We start from the raw sequence: 17,045 nt of genomic DNA on the forward strand, positions 1-17,045 counted from the left end.
GCTGTCCGCTGTAGTGATTGGTATATTGGGTCCAGGTCGATGTGTCTGTTGATGGAGTTTGTGGATGAATGCCATGCCTCTAGGAATTCCCTGGCTGTTCTCTGTCTGGCTTGCCCTATGATAGTAGTGTTTTCCCAGTCGAATTCATGTTGCTTGTTGTCTGAGTGTGTGGCTACTAGGGATAGCTGGTCGTGTCGTTTCGTGGCTATTTGGTGTTCATGTATGCGGATTGTTAGCTGTCTTCCTGTTTGTCCTATATAGTGTTTTGTGCAGTCCTTGCATGGTATTTTATAAACTACATTAGTTTTGCTCATGTTGGGTATTGGCTCCTTTGTTCTAGTAAGTTGTTGTCTGAGCGTGGCTGTTGGTTTGTGTGCCGTTATGAGTCCTAGGGGTCGCAGTAGTCTGGCTGTCAGTTCCGAAACGCTCCTGATGTATGGTAGTGTGGCTAGTCCTTTTGGTTGTGGCATGTCCTCGTTCCGTGGTCTATCTCTTAGGCATCTGTTGATAAAGTTGCGCGGGTTTCCGTTTTTGGCGAATACCTTGTATAGGTGTTCCTCTTCCTCTTTTCGCAGTTCTGGTGTACTGCAGTGTGTTGTAGCTCTTTTGAATAGTGTCCTGATGCAGCTTCATTTGTGTGTGTTGGGGTGGTTACTTTCATAGTTTAGGACTTGGTCTGTGTGTGTTGTTTTCCTGTGTACCCTTGTGGTGAATTCTCCGTTCGGTGTTCTCTGTACTATCACATCTAGGAATGGGAGTTGGCTATCCTTTTCTACTTCTCTTGTGAATCGGATTCCTGTGAGTGTGGCGTTGATGATCCGGTGTGTTTTTTCTATTTCCGTGTTTTTGATGATTACGAAAGTGTCATCGACATATCTGACCCAGAGTTTGGGTTGAATTTGTGGTAGGGCTGTTTGTTCTAACCTTTGCATAACTGCCTCTGCTATGAGTCCCGAGATTGGTGATCCCATGGGTGTTCCGTTGATTTGTTCGTATATCTGATTGTTGTTTATAAAATACCATGCAAAGACTGCACAAAACACTATATAGGACAAACAGGAAGACAGCTAACAATCCGCATACATGAACACCAAATAGCCACAAAACGACACGACCAGCTATCCCTAGTAGCCACACACTCAGACAACAAGCAACATGAATTCGACTGGGAAAACACTACTATCATAGGGCAAGCCAGACAGAGAACAGCCAGGGAATTCCTAGAGGCATGGCATTCATCCACAAACTCCATCAACAGACACATCGACCTGGACCCAATATACCAATCACTACAGCGGACAGCTGAAACTGACACCCGGAAGCGGCAAGGACAGACCACTATAAATGCCGGAAGAAACATCAAAGAAGCACTTCGCAGGAGGCTCCAGAGCACTGATGATGTCTCCTAGCCAGGGGACGAAACGTTTGCAACAAACACTTCCAGCTCGGCTAACAGAAGCACTACAACAAGCACCCGAGCTACAAATCTTCGCATAAACTTTGAATGTTTACAAGATAATGAGGGTCAAGGATGGGGTGAATACCCAAGCTCTTTTCCGTGGGGTGGGGGAGTCCAAAGCTAGAGGGCGTAGGTTTAAGGTGATAGGGGAAAGATTAAAAAAAAGACCTGGAGCGTGGAGCGGAGGATCCTGAAAGAGAACTGTTGCTGGTGTTTTTGAATCTGTAGTCTGTACTGTTTGTCCTGTTCGGGTCCGAACTCTGCTGGTTTAAAGGTGGTCCGGATGAGTTGGTTACTGAGGCAGGCACTGAGGAAGCAAATCAGGATCCTCCGCTCCACGCTTGCAGCAATGTAACCTCTCTACAGTCAGCCCTGCCTCAACTGAGGGTCACACTCTCCGACCTGCCTAGTTCCTTCTCCACCTATCCACTCCACCCTCTCCTCCCTGACCTATCATCTTCATCCCCTCCCCCACTCACCCATTGTACTCTATGCTACTTTCTCCCCATCCCCACCCTCCTCTAGCTTATCTCTCCACGCTTCAGGCTCACTGCCTTTATTCCTGATGAAGGGCTTTTGCCCGAAACATCGATTTCGCTGCACTTTGGATGTTACCTGAACTGCTGTGCTCTTCCAGCACCACTAATCCAGAATCTGGTTTCCAGCATCTGCAGTCATTGTTTTTACCTTCTTTACTTGCCTACCTGGTGAAAAAAATAACAACTGGAAACTTTCACAGAATAGTTCTATCTACACAACTACATCAGAATGCTGCAGAAATCCTGTTTCCACATGTAAGTTTGAATTCTGTCACATAGTAAGGTGTAGTTAGAACCGCTCAAGGAAATCCCCTGTGATATATCCAAAAGTAAAACAATAATTGACCTAACTGCAATTCCGTGCATGCTGTTTCTATTATGTTAAACTTATGCTAGAAATGAAAATTTCCGTTGACTCATGTTAAGTGGGATTTATATATAACTTCATTTTCCACAATGGAATTTCATTAATACCTTGGTAATAAAAGCCACCTTGCACCTTTATTTCTTTGCTTGATATCACTATAACACCGATACTTTTCTATCTTTGTGCTTAGCTGAGATTTTGGCCATTATAGCAGGAACCATGTCTTTGAAATATGAGCAACGTTGGTGTGGAGGAAGGATGGCACAACACAAACGTTGATGTGAGAAAGTGTGCAGGTGGAATCTGTTCCTGATGGCTGCTCATGCGACCCAAACTGAATACTATGGTTTGAAAGACAACGACAAAAGCATGAACTAGAACCAAGTGAAGTGAATAGATCATGACATTAGTACCTAATGCTTATTTGGTATCTAGCATTTTATTTTGGAGCAGCTTGGTCCTGATATCCCCCTTTCCTAAAAACCTGGAACATAACATTTTCAGTGGCAAAAGTGTTTTCCCCACCTCAACTTCAGTGCTGCATGAAGGCATACCATTCAACTTTGCAGACATAGAAGCATTACTTAATTTTTAACTAAATGTCTGAAGGCAGCTTGGGGCTACATAGTGTTCTAGATATGGTGTCACTTGTATCTTGTATAGCTTCAGGAAAATGTCACTGTTCTTATACATCATTCTGTTTGAAATAAAGATAAACATTCCATTTCTCTTCCCTATTGTCTGCTGAGCATGTGAGCTTGATTTTTATAACTTATGTATGAGGATTTTCAAAGCTTCTGTGTTGCATTATTCTGTAAACTTTATTCATTGAATCGATATCAGCTCCTTATTTATTCTTTCCACAGTGCATAACCTCACATTTTTCCACATTATCCTCTACCAGTCTGGTTATAGCTCACTCATTTAACCTATCTTCACTTTTCAATAGACAATCGGTGCAGGAGTAGGCCATTCTGCCCTTCGAGCCAGCACCACCATTCATTATGATCATGGCTGATCATCCTCAATCGGTATACTGTTCCTGCCTTATCCCCATAACCCTTGATTCCACTATCCTTAAGAGCTCTAATTTACCGCAGAATGTTTGGGTCATCCTCACCACAGAACTTATCACCCATGTTTTGTACATCTACAAACTTTGTAATAGTTATTCATTCCCTATCTAAGTCTTTATTGTATATTGTAAGTAATAGCGGCCCCAGCACTGATCACTGTGTCACTTTATTAGTTCCAGATTGCCACCCTGAAAATGCTTCCACTTTTCCTCACTCTCTGTTTTGTATTAGTTAGCCTGTATCCATGTTAATACATCATCCCTAACACCATGAGTTCTTATCTTTTTAAGCAGCCTGGTATGATACCTTCCAAAATATCTTTTGAAATTCAAATATATTACATTGACTGGTTCCCCTTTATGTATCCTACTTGCTACCTCCTCAATGAATTTTAATACATCTTTCAAACATAATTTTCCATTCATTAAGTCATGCTGGCTCTGCTTTATTATGTACTTCTCAATGCTCTGCTATTTCTTGTTGCATAATACACACTAATATTTCCCCACAATTAATTGATAACCAAGTTTCTCGCTCTCAAACCAAGTACTACATTCTACCACATAGAATAATAACACTATGGAATTCCTACAGTACAGAACTATGCTCACTGCTCCATAAGCAATCTCTTACTTTGAGATCATTGAGTAAACCTGCCTCATTTCACATTATTAGATCAAAAACAGCCCAAACCCTGATTGGATATCAACAATATGTCAGTCAATAAGAATCAGTCCCGAATGCGCTTTCTGCCTATTTGATTTTCCCAAATTATGTGAAGCTGAAAGTCATGATTAATGAAGTTTTTCTTTACATGCAAACATTATCTCCTGATTATTCTCTGTCCAACAGTATAATCACTGTTAGGGAGCCTATAGACTACTTTTCATTCTTATTTTTTACCTATTGAATCTGCATGAATTCAATAGCTTCTGACCCAAACTCATTGCTTATTTTCAGACTTCTTCTAACTGGTCCTAAAAAAGCAGTCTCAGCAGCCAGTTCTTATGTACAATGTCACATACTCCTGAATATTTTGTTTCCAGCTTTGACCTCTCAGTAACCACATCTCAGTAATGTCTATACGATCATAGCCAAAAAGCTCTATTTGAGCCATTAATTCATTTATTTGTTCTGAATACCACATGTCTTTTTACTACTTCTTGCCCCCTTTCATCCTATTAGCTATTCTTGTTTATTATTTGTTCACTTTGTCTTTTCCTGTCCTATTCAGGGTATCATTACCTCAATGGATGTTCTGCAATGCTACCGTATCTTTTTGCTTCATTAGCTTACGTATTCCCTTGTACTGACCTTAGACTGGCTACTCACCCCAGATGAACTGTTACTGTTGCCAGGGTTCAGAACTGATGATTGGTTGGCAAGCAGAATGCAATTGGAGGACTCCTGTCCTACCTGCCTGATCCTTTCTGAATGCCTGGTACTGATCCATTCCCTTTCTCCCTGCATACACTGTAACTGCACAGCAACATGTTACCCACATGACTCTCAGCATTAAGAATACCAGAATGACATCAGGTACTGCTAAGTTTGAGAACTTGAGCCTGGAGGTAAAAAGGTAGATGTGCAGGAAATTTAAGACTTGACAGTGCAGGAGAGAGAGAGAGAGAGAGAGAGAGAGAAGCTGCCAGTTACCGCCTTTGCTGTTTGAATTCATGTATCACTGGACATCGGAATGCATCTGGGAAAATTAACAAACAGTGAAATTCACAACTAATCTTGGAGGAACTGTTGGGCTAAGTTCACAGCACAGAATCAGATAATTGTTGTTTTAACTCTGTCCAAGAGAAAGGCTGTATCAGTGAGTACAGTGGGTTCTTTCTTGATTATATGTTTTTGGAGATAAGTCTCTTGATTAAACTTAAAATATGAGCCATAGCTGTTAATTTAACCTGGGGCAATGTTTTGTAGAGGAATAAGAGGTGTTATTTTCAGTATCTGTAAATCGTGAAGGAGCAACAATGGCCTTTGCAGTGATATGTACTTCTTGTCAGACATGGGAGTTTAAAGAGAGTTTAAGGGTTACTGAGGATTATATCTGCCATAAATGCTGTTGGGTGTGAATCTTATCAGATCGGGTGGATCAGTTGGAGAGACAGATAGAAGCGATGAGGAACAGTATGTGATGGCAGTTATAGGAAGGGGAGAAAGTCTCAGATACAGTCATATAGATTGGTTAACTCCAGGAAGGGTAAGAGACGTACGTAGCTAGTGCAGAACTCTTTTGTGGATATACCCATTTCAAATAGTTATTTTGTTTTGGAAAATGTAGGGGGTGATGGATTCTCAGGGGAACGTAGCACGAACAGCCAAGTTTCTGGTATTGAGACTGGCTCTAATGCAACAAGGGGTACGTCAGCTTCCAAGGGATCAATTGTGTTAGGGGATTCTGTAGTCCGAGGTACAGACAGACATTTCTGTGGCCAGCAGAGAAAAAGCAGAATGGTGTGTTGTTTCCCTGGTGCCAGGACCAAGGATGTCTCAGAGAGGATGCAGAATGTTCTCACGGGGCAAAGGGGCCAGCAAGAGGTTATTGTCTGCATTGGAACCAACGACATAGGAAGGGAAAAGGTTGAGACTCTAAAGGGAGATTACAGAGAGTTAGGTAGAATTTTAAAAAGGAGATCCTCAAGGGTAGTAATATCTGGATTACTGCCAGTGCTACAAGCTAGTGAGGGCAGGAATAGGAGGATAGAGTAGACGAATGCATGGCTGAGGAACTGGTGTATGGGAGAAGGATTCACATTTTTGGATCATTGGAATCTCTTTTGGGGTAGAAGTGACCTGTACAAGAAGAACTGATTGCACCTAAATTGAAAGGGGACTAATATAATGGCAGGGAGATTTGCTAGAACTGCTTGGGAGGATTTAAACTAGTAAGGTGTGGGGGTGGGACCCAGGGAGATAGTGAAGAAAGAGATCGATCAGAGATGAGTATAGCTGAGAACAGAAGTGAGTCAAACAGTCAGGGCAGGCAGGAGCAAGGTAGGACTAATAAATTAAACTGCATTTATTTCAATGCAAGGGGCCTAACAGGGAAGGCAGATGAACTCAAGGCATGGTTAGGAGCATGGGACTGGGATATCATAGCAATTACAAAATCATGACTCAAGGATGGGCAGGACTGGCAACTTAATGTTCCAGGATACAAATGCTACAGGAAGGATAGAAAGGGAGGCAAGTGAGGAGGGGGAGTGGTATTTTTGATGAGGGATAGCATTACAGCTGTACTGAGGGAGGATATTCCAGGAAATACATTCAGGGAAGTTATTTGGGGAACTGAGAAATAAGAAAGGGATGATCACCTTATTGGGATTGTATTATAGCCTCCCACCAATAGTCAGAGAGAAATTGAGAAACAAACTTGTAAGGAGATCTCAGCTATCGTAAGAATAATGGGGTGGTTATGGTAGGGGATTTTAACTTTCCAAACATTGACTGGAGCTGCCGTAATGTTAAAGGTTTAGATGGAGAGGAATTTCTTAAGTGCGTACAAAACAATTTTCTGATTCAGTATGTGGATGTACCTACTAGTGAAGGTGCAAACCTTGACCTACTCTTGGGAAATAAGACAGGGCAGGTGACTGAGATGTCAGTAGGGGAGCACTTTGGGGCCAGTGACCATAATTCTATTCATTTCAAAATAGTGATGGAAAAGGATAGACCAGATCTAAAAGTTGAAGTTCTAAAATGGAGAAAGGCCAATTTTGACGTTCTTAGGCAAGAACTTTGAAAAGCTGATTGGAGGCAAATGTTCGCAGGTAAAGGGACGGCTGGAAAATGGGAAGTCTTCAGAAATGAGATAACAAGAATCCAGCGAAAGTATAATCCTGTCAGGGTGAAAGGGAAGGCTAGTAGGTATAGGGAATGCTGGATGACTAAAGAAATTGAGGGTTTGGTTAAGAAAAAGAAGGAAGCATATGTCAGGTACAGACAGGATGGATTGAGTGAATCCTTAGAACAGTATAAAGGAAGTAGGAGTATACGTAAGAGGGAAATCAGGCGGGCAAAATGGGGATGTGAGATAGCTTTGGCAAATAGAATTAAGGAGAATCCAAAGGGGTTTTACAAATATATTAAGGACAAAAGGGTAACTAGGGAGAGAATAGGGCCCCTCAAAGGTCAGCAAGGCAGCCTTTGTATGGAGCCACAGAAAATGGGGGAGATACTAAATGAATGTTTTGCATCAGTATTTACTGTGGCAAAGGATATGGAAGACATAAACTTGTAGGGAAATAGATAGTGACATCTTGCAAAATGTCCAGATAACAGAGGAGGAAGTGCTGGATGTCTTGAAACGTTTAAAGGTGGATAAATCTCTAGGACCTGATCAGGTGTCCCCAAAAACTCTATGGGAAGCTAGAGAAGTGATTGCTGGGCCTCTTGCTGAGATATTTGTATCATCGATAGTCTCAGGCGAGGTGCCGGAAGACTGGAGGTTGGCAAACGTGGTGCCACTGTTTAAGAAGGGTGGTAAAGACAAGCCAGGGAACTGTAGACTGGTGAGCCTGACCTCAGTGGTGGGCAGGTTATTGGAGGGAATCCTGAGGGACAGGATGTACATGTATCTGGAAAGGCAAGGACTGATTAGGGATAGTCAATATGGCTTTGTGCATGGGAAATCGTGCCTCACAAACTTGATTGAGTTTTTTGATGAAGTAACAAAGAAGATTGATGAGGGCAGAGCAGTAGATGTGATCTATATGGACTCCAGTAAGGCGTTCAACAAGGTTCCCCATGGGAGACTGATTATCAAGGTTGGATCTCATGGAGAACAGGGAGAACTAGCCATTTGGATACAGAACTGGCTCATAGGTAGAAGACAGAGGGTGGTGGTGGAGGGTTGTTTTTCAGGTGGTGGTGGAGGCCTGTGACCAGTGGAGTGCCGCAAGGATCGGTGCTGGGCCCTCTACTTTTTGTCATTTACATAAATGATTTGGATGCGAGTGTAAGAGATACAGTTAGTAAGTTTGCAGATGACACCAAAATTGGAGGTGTAATGGACAGCAAAGAGGGTTACCTCAGATTACAACAGGATCTTGATCAGATGGGCCAATGGGCTGAGAAGTGGCAGATGGAGTTTATTTCAGATAAGTGCGAGGTGCTGCATTTTAGGAAAGGAAATCTTAGCAGGACTTATACACTTAATGGTAAGGTCCTAGGGAGTGTTGCTGAACAAAGAGACCTTGGAGTGCAGGTTCATAGCTCCGTGAAAGTGAAGTCGCAGGTAGATAGGATAGTGAAGAAGGCGTTTGGTATGCTTTCCAGAGTATTGAGTACAGGAGTTGGGAGGTCATGTTGTGGCTGTACAGGACATTGGTTAGGCCACTGTTGGAATATTGCGTGCAATTCTGGTCTCCTTCCTATCGAAAAGATGTTGTGAAACTTGAAAGGGTTCAGAAAATATTTACAAAGATGGTGCTGGGTTTGGAGGATTTGAGCTACAGGGAGAGGCTGAAAAGGCTGGGGCTGTTTTCCCTGGAATGTCGGAGGCTGAGGGGTGACCTTATAGAGGTTTACAAGATTATGAGGGACACGGATAGGATAAATAGACAAAGTCTTATCCCTGCCCCAGAACTAGAGGGCATAGGTTTAGAGTGAGAGGGGAAAGATATGCCACTGTGCCATGGGCAGCATGGTGGCATGTGGGCAGCACAGTGGCACAGTGGTTAGCACTGTGCCTCGCAGTGCCAGAGACCCGGATTCAATTCCCGCCTCAGGCGACTGACTGTGTGGAGTTTGCATGTTCTTCTTTCCGTGTCTGCGTGGGTCTCCTCCGAGTGCTCCAGTTCCCTCCCACAGTCACAAAGATGTGCAGGTCAGGTGAATTGGCCATGCTAAATTGCCCGTATTGTTAGGTGCAGGAATAAATGTAGGGGTATGGGTGGGTTTCGCTTCGGCGGGTTGGTGTCGACTTGTTGGGCTGAAGGGCCTGTTTCCTCACTGTAAGTAATCTAATCTAGTCATATAAAAGAGACCTCAGGGGCAACTTTTTCATGCAGAGGGTGGTACGGGTATGGAATGAGCTGCCAGAGGATGTGGTACAATTGCAACATTTAAGAGGCATTTGGATGGGTATATGAATAGGAAGGGTTTGGAGGGATATGGGCCGAGTGCTGGCAGGTGGGACTAGATTGGTTGGGATATCTGGTCAGCATGGACAAGTTGGGCCGAAGAGTCTGGTTCCATGCTGTACATCTCTCTGACTCTATGACTCTATGACCTATACAGTGGTGATATTTGAGGATTTCAATTACCCAGTTAAAAATCACACAACACCAGGTTATAGTCCAACAGGTTTATTTCGAAGCACCAGCTTTCAGAGCTCTGCTCCTTCATCAGGTGGTTGTGGAGTATAAGATCATAAGACACAGAATCAAATCATTCAATTGACCAAATATCAATCTGGATAGCACCAGAGTAAAGAACAAGGAGGAGGTAATAACTGATATACATGTTGTATAAAAGTTAAAGTTCTAAATTGGAGAAGGCCAATTTTGACAATATGAAACAGGAAGTTTCAAAAGTTGGTTGGGGCAGAGCGTTTTCAAGGTAAAGGGATGATTGGCAGGTGGGAGGCTTTCAAAGTGAGATCATGGTTGTTCAGAGGCAGCATATGAAGCGTAAGGCTGATAGAACTAGGCAACAATGGATGAATATGAATATTGAGGCTCTGGTCAAGAATAAGAAGGAGGCATATGTCAGGTACAAACAACTGGGATGAAGTGAATCGCTTGCAGAGTATGAGAGTAGGGCATTCTTAAGGGGGAAATCAGGACGGCATAACAGGGATATGAGATAGCTTTGGCAGATAATCCAAAGAGATTCTACAAATACATTAAGAGCAAAAGAGCAGCTGGGGAGAGATTAGGGCTCCGTAAAGATTAATGAGGTCATCCATGCGTGGAACCACAGGAGATGGGAGAGATGATAAATGAATATTTCACATCAGTATTTACTGTGGAGAAAGGAAACTTCAGCAAATAAATGCTGATATCTTAAAAACAGCCCACATTACAGAAGAAGATGTGTTGGAGGTTTTAAAATGAAACAAAGGTGGATACATCTCTGGGACCTGATCAAGTGTATCCCAGGATGTTGTGGGAAGCTAGGGAAGAAATTGCAGGGTCCCTAGCACAAGTGCGGTGCTGTACCAATGGAGATTGGCTAATGTATTTAAGAAAAGTCTTCAGGAGAAGCGTGGGAACTATAGACATGTGAGTTTGATATCAGTGGTGGGTGCCTTATTGGAGGGGTTTTGAGAGACAGTATTTACATGCATTTGGAGAGGAAAAAGATAGGCAGCATGGCGTTTTTTTAGATTAGATTAGATTACTTACAGTGTGGAAACAGGCCCTTCAGCCTAACAAGTCCACACCAACCCACCCACCCATATCTCTACATTTACCCCTTTCACCTAACACTATAGCCTATTCACCTAACCTGCACATCTTTGGACTGTGGGAGGAAACCGGAGTACCCAGAAGAAACCCACACAGACACAGGGAGAATGTGCAAACTCCACATAGTCGCCTGAGTCGGGAATTGAACCCAGGTCTCTGGCGCTGTGAGGCAGCAGTGCTAACCACTTCGTGTGTGGGAAATCATGTCTTCCAAACACAATTGAGTTTTTGGGGTCGTGACAAAAAGGATCGATGAGGACAGTGCAGTATTATTATGCATGGTAGACTAATTAGTAAAGTTAGATCCCATGGGATTCAGGGAGACCTTGCCAATTGAAACAAAATTGGCTTGATGGTAGTAGACAGGGTGGTGGTGGAGAGTTGTTCATTGGACTATAGGCCTGTGACCAGTGGTAGCCCACAGGAATCTGTGCAGGGTTCATTGGTGTTTGTCATTTTTGAATGATTTGGATGAGAATTTAGGAAGTATAGTTAGCACATTTGCAGTACACACCAAAATTGCTGGTACAGTGAACAGTGATGAAGGTTATTACAAAGGGAACTTGATCCAAAGGGCTAGTGGGAGAAAGTGAGGACTGCAGATGCTGGAGATCAGCGTTGAAGAATGTGGTGCTGGAAAAGCACAGCCGGTCAGGTGTCATCCGAGTAGGACAATCGACGTTTTGGGCATAAGCCCTTCATCAGGAATGAGGCTTTTGGGCCAAAGTTGCTGACAGATAAATGGGAGGGGGTGGGGCTGGGTGAAGGAAGCTAGGAATGCAATACATGGATGAAGGTGGGAGTGAAAGTGATAGGTTGGAGAAAAGAGTGGAGCAGATAAGTCGGAAGGAAGATGGAGAGGTAGGACTGCTCAAGAGCATGGTACTATGTTAGAAGGTTGGGAATGGGATAAGATGGGAGGAAGGGAAGTGAGGAAACTGGTGAAATCCACATTGAACCTATGTGGTTGGAGGATCGCAAGGCAGAAGATGAAGCGTTCTTCTTCCAGGCATCAGGTTGTTAGGGTTTGGTGAAGGAGAAGGCCCAGGACCTGCATGTCCTTGGCAGAGTGAAAGGGGGAGTTAAAGTGTTCAGCCATGGAGTGGTGAGGTTGGTAGATGTGGGTGTCCCAGAGATCTTCTCTGATATGTTGCACAAGTTGGCGTCCTGTCTCCCCTATGTAGAGGAGACCACATCGGGTGTAATGGTTACAGTAGATGATGTGTGTGGAAGTACAGGTGAACTTCTGTTGGATGTGGAAGGATCCTTTGGGGCCTTGGACAGAGGTGAGGGGGGAGGTATGGATGCAAGTTTTGCACTTCTTGTGGTGCTGGGGAAGGTGCCAGGAGGGGAGGGTGATTTAGTGGGGGTTGTGGACCTGACAAGCAAGTCGGGTAGTGATTGGTCTCTGAAATACAAATGGGGTGGGAAGGGAAATATATCTCTAGTGGTGAGATCTGTTTGTAGGTGGTGGAAATGGTGGAGGCTGATGTGATGTATTCAAAGGATGGTGGAGTAGAAGGTGAGGATCTGGGGGGGTTCTGTCCTTGTTGCGATTGAAGGGGTGAGGTTCAAGGCCGGAGGTGCAGGAAATGGAGGAGATGCACTGGAGTGCATCGTCGACCACGTGGGAGAGGAAATTGCGGTCTTTGAAGAAGTTGGCTATCTGGGATGTTCTATGGTGGAATTGGTCGTTCTGAGAGCAGATGCAGTGGAGGCAGGGGAATTGAGAATAAGGCATATTGTTTTTACAGGAGGCAGGGTGGGAGGCTGTGTAGTCCAGGTAGCTGTGGGAGTCGGTGGGTTTGTAGTGGATGTCTGTGTTGGGTCGGTCACTGGAAATCAAGATGGAGATGTCTAGGAAGGGGAAGGAGGTGTCTGAGATGGTCCAGGTGAAGTTGAAGGAGAAAGTAAGGTCTGCAATGCTGGAGATCAGAGCTGAAAATGTGTTGCTGGAAAAGCGCAGCAAGTCAGGCAGCATCCAAGGAACAGGAGATTCGACGTTTCAGGCATAAGCCTGATTCCTGAAGAAGGGCTTATGCCCGAAATGTCGAATCTCCTGTTCCTTGGATTCTGCCTGACCTGCTGCGCTTTTCCAGCAACACATTTTCAGCAGGTGAAGTTGAAGTCAGGGTGGAAGTTGTTTGTGCAGTCGATGAACTGTTCAAGTGACTGTGGGCGCACAAAGTTGTGCCGATACAATCACTGATGTAGCAGAGGAAAAGATCGGAGATGGTGCCAGTGTAGCTGCGGAAGGTAGACTGTTCCACGTACCTGACAAACAGCCAGGCATAGCTGGGGCCCATACGGGAGCCCATGGCTACCCCTTTGGTCTGGAGGAAGAGGGAGGATTGGAAGGAGAAGTTGTTGAGAGTGAGGACCAGTTCAGCCAGGCGGATGAGGGTGTCAATGGAAGGGTACTGGTTGGGTCGGCGTAAGAGGAAGAAAGAGAGAACTTGGAGGCCTTCGTCATGGCGGATAGATGTGTGCAGGGACTGGATGCCCATGGTGAAGATGTTGGGGGCTATGGAAATGAAAGTCATGGAGGAGGTGGAAGGCATGGGTGGGGTCCCGAAAGTAGGTGGGGAGTTCCTGGACTAAATGGGACAGAATGGTGTTAAGGTATGCAGAGATAAGTTCGGTGGGGCAGGAGCAGGCTGAGACAATGGGTATGACGTGGCAATCAGGTCTTAGCCAGCTCCTGCCTCACCCAACTTATCCTGCATACCTCAGCACCATCCTGTCCCACTTAGTCCAGGAACTCCTCACCTACATTCAGGACACCACCAATGCCCTCCACCTTCTCCATGACTTTTGCTTCCCCGGGCCCCAACGTTATCTACTGTATCTGTCGCACCTGATGTGTTCTCCTCTACATTGGGGAGACAGGACGCCTACTTGCAGATGATTTCAGAGAACATCTCTGGGACACCTGCACTAACCAACCCCACTGCCCTGTGGCTGAAAACGTTAACCCCCCCTGTCTGTCCAGCTCCACAAAGGACATGCAGGTCCTGGGCCTCCTCCATTGCCAAACCCTAACCACCTGATGCCTGGAGGAAGAATGCCTCATCTTCTGCCTTGGGGCCCTCCAACCACACGGGATCAATGTGGATTTCATCAGTTTCCCATTTCCCCTCCCCCCACTTTATCCCGCTCCCACCCTTCCAACTTGGCACCACCCTCTTGAACGGTCCTACTTGTTGATCTTTCTTCCCACCTACCTGCTTCGCCCTTTTCTCCCAGTATCACTTTCACCTCCAACTTCATCATTTCCAGCTGCGTTCCCCAACCCCACCCCATTCTCCTTTATCTCTCAGCCCCTTTGGCCCACAAGCCTCATTCCTGATGAAGGGCTTGTGCCCAAAATGTCAATTCCGTTGCTTCTTGTCTGCTGCCTGACCGACTGTGCTTTTCCAGCACGATATTGTTCGACAAATGGGCCAGTGGGCCAAGGAATGTCAGATACTGTTTAATTTGAATGAATGCGAGGTATTGCATTTTGTTCAGATGAATAAAAGCAGGACAGTTAATGGTAGGGCCCTAAGGAGTGTTGTCAAACACAGAGTTATAGGGATTCATGCCCATAGTTCTGTGAAAGGTACTCAGGGTGTTAAGAAGGTGTTTAGCACACTTGCCTTCATTTCTCTGACCATTGATTATCAGACTTAGGATGCCATGTTGCGATTATGCATGATGTTGCTGAGGCAACTTTTGGAATACTATTGCAGTTCTGGTCACCCTGCTTCGGGAAGAATATTATTATTGGGGAAAGATTTACAATGATGTTGCCAGGGTTTGAGTTTTAAGGAGACTGGATGGGGATAATCTGAGAGAGGCTTATAAAATCATGAGGGGTATAGATAAGGTGAATAGCAAAGGTTTTTTCCTTAGGATGGGGAGGTTCAAGACTGGAGGGAAAAGTTATAAGGTGAGAGGAGAAAGATTGAAAATGAACCCCCAGGGGCAACCTTTTCATGCAGGGAATGGTACATATGTCAAATGCACTGCCAGAGGAAGTGGTAGATGCAGGTACATTTAAAATACATTTGGAGATACATGTAAATAGAAAAGGTTTTGAGGGATATGTGCCAAATGCAGGCAAATGACACTGTTTTAATATGGGAAAATTAGTAGACGTGGACAAGTTGGACCAAAGGCTCTGTTCCCCGCTGTATGAATGCTATGACTCTATGAGAAGGATAAAATATTTTAAGTGCATGCTAGATATATTTCAGCAAAGATGGAAAGGTAGGGCAATGAATACCAGGACTCCTTGTATGATACATTTCAGGTAAATGGCATTGACCTAGTTGCTCCATGGGGAGCTGGCATGGCTAAACAGCCTCTTCCTAAACTTCAAATAACTCTATTGAGTTCTTGAGGCTGCAACACACTTTTATTAGTTATCAAGTTTTCAGGTTGTAAGTTACTGGATGTGGTAATAACATGGAACCAAAAGCTACAACTTTTGTGCACAGAAAAACAAACAGATGTGGAAGCACACAACCTGAACTATGTACAACCTCCATCAAATTGCTGATGCCATTGATACTCTATCAGGATTTTAAATCTGCCGTTTAATATTTTTCTGCTGTACCCATCATTTTCTTCTTGTCTGCTATAAAGGTTATCAGATCATTAAATGTTACCACACCATGCACCATTTCTCTTTTTCCACATTCGCCACTGCCATTACCTGAAAAATAAACAAAAAAGCACAAATGTCGTTCAGATTTTCAATGATGTAGATATTGATAACACTGTTCTGAAGCTCTGTATCTTAGAAGATGAGAGGAGGAGGCCAGTTAACTCTTTAAACTGTTTCATCATTCAATGAGATCAAAGGTGTTCTGTGACCTACTTCCATATGCCTTCCTTTGCCTCAACTTTCAACATATTTGTTACCAAAATCTGTCAAACTCAGATTTAAAATTAGCAATCAATCTCATATGAATTGTCATTTGAGTGAGGAAATGCCAAAATTCTATCAATCCTTTTCCATCAAAATATTTACTCATTTCACTCATGAAAATTCTAGCTCTGATTTTTAGAGTATTTTCCTGGCATCCACAATTAATAGTAGTAGTTTGCTTCTATTTACCCTTTCTGCCCCCACAACATTGCAGGCTGGATAGAGTCCTATTGCGACAGTATCCTCCTGATGGACCCAGAAGCTGCATTTAAAATGGTGTGAGATGCCAATCAAGCTGCCTTTGTCCAGGATAACATTCCATTTGTTGAGTGTTGTTAGATCTCCATTCATTCAGGGAGGTAGAGACTCTTTGATCCCATCCAGGCCAAGGCAGTCCTCACAGATTGACATCCCAACCACAACTTTCAACATTCACTCCCTTCACCAGCTACGCACAGTGGTTGCAATACATACATGCCATAAGATGCACTGCAGCCTCTCACTAAGGCTCTTTCCAAAGCGCCTTCAAATTCAAGGACAAGGGCAGCAGGTATATTGGAACACCACCACCTGCAACTGTCACTTTGAATCTCACACCACCTAGACTTGGAATTATATTGCTGTTCCTTCATTGTCACTAGGTCAGAATGTTGGAACTCCTTTCATAAAAGCACTGTGGATAATCCTACACCCTATGGATGTCAGCAGTTCAAAATGCCAGCTCCTCTCCACAGCAATTAAGTATGATTAATGAAAGCTGCACTAACCAGTGTGATGATGTTGCTCCCTTAATACGATTATGTTGTTCTTGGCTTTTTTTTCAGAGAGGTCACAAAAGCAGTGATTTCTAAAGGTCTAGTTTTAACTACTTGAGAATACTTTCAAGTTAAAAAAAAACACTTGTACAATGAAAGGGGGGTGGCCTGTTCTCCCAGCTCAGATTTTCTTTGGTTTGGTTTGATTGGGTTTTATCAGGCAGCCAGTTGTGAAGCTGCTGGACCCAAAGAAGCAGGTCCATGCTGACCCTCTCTCTCTCTCTGACATTTCTCCTCTGAGACCCTGTGTTTGGTTTTACCTTTTTTTACCAAGGGGTGTTTATGGGGATTGTTGCAAGTATTTGGAACAGCATTATTAAGTTGGGATAACCTGTTGGGTTTTCGGATAGTTCATCTGTAATCTGGTCTCTTTTGTTTGTGTTTCTTGCAAATACATTTTGTTTTGTTAAAAACTAAGTGGTTGGGCCAGCTGCATCCCTCCTGGAATAT

At 44.0% G+C, this 17,045-nt stretch overlaps 1 protein-coding gene across 1 annotated transcript in view; it reads right to left on the reverse strand.

Moving 5' to 3' along the window:
- Positions 1-15,445: 15,445 nt before the first annotated feature.
- LOC132829515 (cystathionine beta-synthase-like) overlaps positions 15,446-17,045 on the reverse strand; it is a 36,017-nt gene continuing 34,417 nt past the window's right edge. Inside the window, exon 15 of the mRNA XM_060846735.1 lies at positions 15,446-15,564. Coding sequence (XP_060702718.1) covers positions 15,446-15,564 — 119 coding nt within the window. The remainder of the gene's footprint in view (positions 15,565-17,045) is intronic.

The sequence above is a fragment of the Hemiscyllium ocellatum genome, chromosome 29 (genome assembly GCF_020745735.1).
Source record: "Hemiscyllium ocellatum isolate sHemOce1 chromosome 29, sHemOce1.pat.X.cur, whole genome shotgun sequence".
NCBI classification, from domain to species: domain Eukaryota; kingdom Metazoa; phylum Chordata; class Chondrichthyes; order Orectolobiformes; family Hemiscylliidae; genus Hemiscyllium; species Hemiscyllium ocellatum.